This window comes from Lampetra fluviatilis, chromosome 56 (genome assembly GCF_964198595.1).
Source record: "Lampetra fluviatilis chromosome 56, kcLamFluv1.1, whole genome shotgun sequence".
In the NCBI taxonomy this organism is placed as follows: Eukaryota; Metazoa; Chordata; class Hyperoartia; order Petromyzontiformes; family Petromyzontidae; genus Lampetra; species Lampetra fluviatilis.
Genome location: NC_136330.1, coordinates 8658027 through 8664026, shown reverse-complemented (window position 1 = coordinate 8664026; position 6000 = coordinate 8658027). Strand labels below are relative to the sequence as shown.

The 6000-nt window shown below is 54.8% G+C and overlaps 1 protein-coding gene across 5 annotated transcripts in view; it reads right to left on the bottom strand.

The window, feature by feature from the left end:
• The window catches only part of LOC144950172 (unconventional myosin-VIIa-like), a 129048-nt gene that overhangs the window by 15089 nt on the left and 107959 nt on the right, over positions 1-6000 (bottom strand). For 4 of the 5 annotated variants that reach the window (XR_013640350.1, XM_078880246.1, XM_078880242.1 and 1 more), the window contains 2 exons: positions 3535-3690; positions 1240-1345 (listed from right to left, as the gene is read on the bottom strand). Coding sequence is in view for 4 of the 5 variants with exons in the window: in XM_078880246.1 (XP_078736372.1) it covers positions 1240-1345; positions 3535-3690 (262 nt within the window). In the remaining variant the exon portion in view is untranslated. The remainder of the gene's footprint in view (positions 1-1239; positions 1346-3534; positions 3691-6000) is intronic. The other variant, XM_078880244.1, reaches the window with a different exon arrangement.

The window sequence follows — 6000 nt, the reverse complement described above, 5'->3', positions numbered from 1 at the left end:
CACACGAGGGGGTGGGTGGCCAGCACCACACCTGATCGCCTTTGTCTCCCCAGTGGCGATGTTTACACATCGCACCAGGTACTCATTTGAGGCTGAGTCGACCTAGGGTAAGCCCAGGACCGGTTCAGAAAACCGTCACCGGTGTTGGTTGCCGTGAGCGGGAATTGAACTCGGATTACCAGGTTCATAGTACAGAGTAGCGCTAACCACTGCACCACCGCTCCCTCCCACACACACACATACGTACACACGCGCACGCACATACACGCACACACGCACGAATCCACGCACGCACGAATCCACACACGCACGCACACACACGCACACACCCGTATGAATGGACACAAACACGCACAAATGCACACACAGGCACGAATGCACACACACACACACGCGCGCAAATGAACGTGTGTGAGTGAGTGAGCAAGCGAGTGCATGAGTGAGCATGTGAATGAGCGAGCGTGTGAGTGAGCGTGTGAATGAGCGAGCGTGTGGGTGAGTGAGTGAGTAAGTGAGCGTGTGAGTGAGCAAGTGAGTGTGCGAATATGTGGGTGAATGAGCGTGTGAGCGAGTGAATGTGCAAGTGTGCAGGTGAGTGAGTGTGTGAGTGAGTGTGTGAGTGAGCGAGCGTGTGGGTGAGCGAGTGTGTGGGTGAGCGAGTGTGTGAGTGAGCGTGTGAGTGAGCGAGTGAGTGAGCGAGTGAGTGCCCGAGCGAGTGGGTGAGCATGTGGGTGAATGAGTGTGTGAGCGAGTGAGTGTGCAAGTGTGTGGGTGAGTGACCGTGTGAGTGAGCGAGTGAGTGAGTGAGCAAGTGGGTGACAATGCGAGTGAGTAAGTGAGTGAGCAAGTGAGTGTGTGAGTGAGCGTGTGAGTGAGCGAGTGAGTGAGCGAGCGAGTGGGTGAGCATGTGGGTGAATGAGTGTGTGAGCGAGTGAGTGTGTAAGTGTGTGGGTGAGAGTGTGAGTGAGCGTGTGAGCGAGTGAGTGAGCGAGCAAGTGGGTGACAATGCGAGAGAGTAAGTGAGCGAGTGAGTGAGCAAGTGTGTGAGTGAGCGTGTGAGTGAGCGAGTGAGTGAGCGAACGAGTGGGTGACAATGCGAGTGGGTAAGTGAGTGAGTGAGTGAGCGAGCGTGTGGGTGAGTGAGCGTGTGAGTGAGGAAGAGCAATTGGGTAAATGAACGAGTGAGTGAGCGAGCGTGCGGATGAGTGAGCGTGTGAGTGAGTGAGCGAGCAAGTCCACCTCGTCCGTGTCGTCAGGGAAGTAGACCTTGTGGAAGATCTGCGTGGTCTTGTGCTGGATCGCCTCCACCTCCACCACGTGCGGTGGGGACTTCCGCGAGCCGTTACTGCGCGCAGGCACAACACACCACACGCACACCGCACCGCACACACCACACACACCACACGCACAACACACCACACGCACACCGCACCGCACACACCACACACACCACACGTACACCACACGCACACCACACGCACACCGCACACACACCACACGTACACCACACGCACACCACACGCACACCGCACACACACCACACGTACACCACACGCACAACACACCACACGCACACCGCACCGCACACACCACACACACCACACGCACAACACACCACACGCACACCGCACCGCACACACCACACGCACACCACACGTACACCACACGCACAACACACCACACGCACACCACACGCACACCGCACCGCACGCACCGCACGCACAACACGTACAACACACCACACGCACACCGCACCGCACACACCACACGTACAACACACCACACGCACAACACACCACACGCACAACACACCACACGCACAACACACCACACGCACAACACACCACACGCACAACACACCACACGCACAACACACCACACGTACACCGCACCACATACACCGCACACACCACGCGTACACCACACGCACAACACACCACACGCACACCACACGCACACCGCACCGCACGCACCGCACGCACCGCACGCACAACACGTACAACACACCACACGCACACCGCACCGCACACACCACACGTACAACACACCACACGCACAACACACCACACGCACAACACACCACACGTACACCGCACCACATACACCGCACACACCACGCGTACAACACACCACACGCACAACACACCACACGCACAACACACCACACGCACAACACACCACACGCACAACACACCACACGTACACCACACGCACACCGCACCGCACACACCGCACGCACCGCACGCACAACACGTACAACACACCACACGCACCGCACACACCACACACACCACACACAACACGCACACCGCACACACCGCACCGCACACACCGCACACACCACACGCACCGCACGCACAACACGTACAACACACCACACGCACCGCATACACCACACACACCACACGCAACCACATACATTACATACACCGCACACACCACACATACACCACATACATTATATACACCACACACACCACATACACACACCACAATCACCACACACCACATGCACCGCACACACCACATACACACCGTGCACGCACACCGCACACACCACACACCACGCACACCGGATGTGCCACACACGCATGCCGCACCGCGTACAAAAGGCAGAGATCCCCCGTATAGCCTTAACAGACTGTTGGGGGCAAGTGCTGTTTGCAAGCACATATGAAGGCCGGCATGGCGCACGAGGGGGTGGGTGGCCAACGTCACGCCAGCATCACGCCCGGCCGCCTTTGTCTTTCCAGTGGCGATGTTTTACACACCGCAGCAGGTACTCATTTGTGACCGAGTTGACCTAGGGGAGGCCCAAAACCCGTTCGGATAATCCGCACTGGTGTTGGCCGTGAGCGGGAATTAAACTCGGGTCGCCGGGTTCGTAGCGCAGCGCGCTAACCGCTACACTACCGCTCCCCACAACACAGCACACACGAACCACACACACACACGTGTGCTACGCACGGACGCGTTTGATCCAACAAAACGCACAGCACCACACGCACGGGCAGTGCCAGAAAACACGTGACCCGTACACCGCCAGGCACGCTCGTGCGTTTAAACAAAAAACTAAACTTTTTTTATGTTACCAGGTAAGGCCCTCTTTTCCAGAAGCGTCCTGGCCACAAATGATAGCTCAACGAAGTGGCTCATAAGGTACTAATGTATAGTAGAAACCCAGCAAATACTCTAAACGCATGACGTTGATTCTAAACGGAGGGAAAAAAAAACGGGAGACCCGGAGAAAAATCCACGTGACCACGGGGAGAGAAACACGCAAACTCCAAATACATATCCATAATTCAGGTTGTTTGGGTTGGATAGTTACGAGGTCCAACCCAAAACAACCTTTATTATGGATCATATTGGTCGCAAAAACTCAAAATATACAGCAGGCGTCAGGGTCGGGATCGAACCCACGACCTCCTGCGTACCAGGCGAGGTAGTGAACATCTTTCTCCACTGTGGCACTGTTTGGGGGGGGGGGGGAGGAGGCGCGTGCGTGCGTGCGTCTGGGGGCGGTGAGCTCACCGCAGCGTCTTGTGCAGGCGGTGCGTGCAGTCGAGGGCCACGGGGTGGTGGCGCCGCGCCTGCAGGAAGCGCTGCACGTGGGGCAGCAGCAGGTTGCTGGGTGGGAAGGAGCCCAGCGCCAGCCACAGCAGCTCCCAGCCACGCTCCTCGCTGTACCTGGACGCGCACACACACACACACACACGAGCACGCTCACGCACGCACACAGACACGCGCGCACACACACAACAACAACGACCGCCATCCGCCACTAAGTGGCACTGATGTCACCACAGCGCTTGTGCCAGGCTATGTGCACGTTACGGCCACGTGAAGTGTCGAACGCTCGCCGACAGGAGGTCACGGGAGAGACGCTGGTGCCACCGGTCGACTGACTGAGATGAGTGGCCGATGCACCACCTGTGCCCCCTACTGTGCCAACTTGCTGTGCTTTAGCCACACGGTGCTCCACTCGTTGTTGTGAGCGTCGCTCCTCCGCCCTCTGCTGTTTGTGGAGGGCGACTGCCTCCAACTGTCCAGTAGCGTCCTTCACGAGCCTCCTCCACAGAGGCCGATCTTGACACCGCTGGTACCAGCAGGGCCGGATCATGGTCCCGTGAGGCCGCTGGGCACATGTCTTTTGGAGCCCCCCCCCCCGCTTTCCTATATTGGTGTCTTTCTTGCCTTCCTCCTCGCAAAATCATCCACGAGATCGTCAAAATATCGCTGTCTGACAAGGTCTGACTCTGTTGACTTGAGTGGCAATGAGCTGAGACGTGTTTGGCAACACGCTACTCCACAGCTCATTTTCTATTCTGCCTAAAAGGGAAAATGTCCGCTCACCCTGGCAGTTTGTCACTGGCAAAGTTAGACAAATCCCAAGTGCCACGAAAACATTGGGGAACAATGACTGCAGATTAAGTGCCTGCAACGTCTCAAGCAATTTAGTTGGGTACTTCTCACCCTCAGACATGAGAGACTTGAATTGGATGAGTTCGTTGGCAAAGTTCATGTCCAGGTGTGATAGATATGCAGCGGAGAGTAGCATTTCCCTTGTCCACTATGACATCACTGTTAGACACCTGATCTGACATTAACAGAACTCCAAAGAGACTGGTCAAACGCTTGTAAGCGTCAAAGCAATGTTCAAGGCATGCCACTCGCTTATCAGTGACCACACGAAATGTTTCTATTTTTAACTTCTCCCTCCCCTCATCTGCAAATGTTTTGCGTTTCCTCTTCCGCTGAAGATCGTGCTCAGATGACTGAGAGACGCCTGTCACATTGAAGGCTGCCCTTTCAAAAGCCTCAAACCGGTCTCGCTGTCCCGCCACACAATCCCTCAACCAAGACAAACGCTGCGCTGCTACAGAGACGTCAATGCCACTTGTCTGTAGGTGCACGCTTGTCGTGTGGAACCGGTCAAGCATGACGTCCCAGACACGTGCCATGAACACCATCTCTAAAGTGTCCAATTTAGCACGTAGTCCAGCGGCCTCAATTCGAGTATCTCTTTTCTCATTATCATCATTGCAGGTACCACCGAAGGCCTCTCTAATGTGGGTGTCATTTCTCCACGGTGCTTTGGTTGACTCTGCCCCGAGCACTCCACCGAGTACTGGACAGCGATTCTAATGTCAGTCCGAAAGACTTTCCCCCATCTGTGTGTGGATGAAGAGCAAATTGTGTACGGTGACTGCAACATGTTAAAAAACTCGTCAGCCTCTGGGCTACTGCCGTCTAAGGTGATAACACCAACTAAGTTAAGTGAATGTGCTGCGCAAGGCACATACTCTATCAGAGGGTTTTTTTTGTTTCAGGTGGGCCTGTAGCCCATGGTATTTTCCTGACATGTTGCTTGCATTGACATGTGACTGACCTCTACAGTTTGAGAGGTCCAACCCAAGGCCCTCCACCATCAGCGTCACACAGTCTGCTCAACGCTGACCAGTGTGGCGCTCAATTGGCTCAAAGCGCAGGAATCGCTCCACCACATTCCCGCTGCTGTTAGCAAACCGGAATGTGGACGTCAATCGGTCCACATGTGACAGGTCTGGGGTGGAGTCAACAATTATGAAAACATATTGAGCATCCCGAATCTCATCTGCTATTGTGTCGGCGAGTTTTCTGACCCATTAGCTCAATGAGTTCTTCACATTTTGTCGACGACAAATATGACACCGTGCCTCTTCCTTGTCCGCCAAACTTGTAAATATGTTCAGCTAAGAATGGGTCAAATTGTGACTGCAATTTTAGGATGCCAAGGAAATTACCATTATGGGTTGACCCAACCCGTTCATCATCTCCCATAAACGCAAGTCCTCTTTCACCCAAGAACTTGATCACCGCTACAACTCGTTTCAAAATGTCCCTCCAGCATTTACGTTCCCCATCAAGTTGCTGATTTGATTCTTGTGAACTGCCCAACTGCTCCTGAGGTGTAAATGATGGTTCTTGTATTATACCATCAGCTGTTGAGGGTTCACC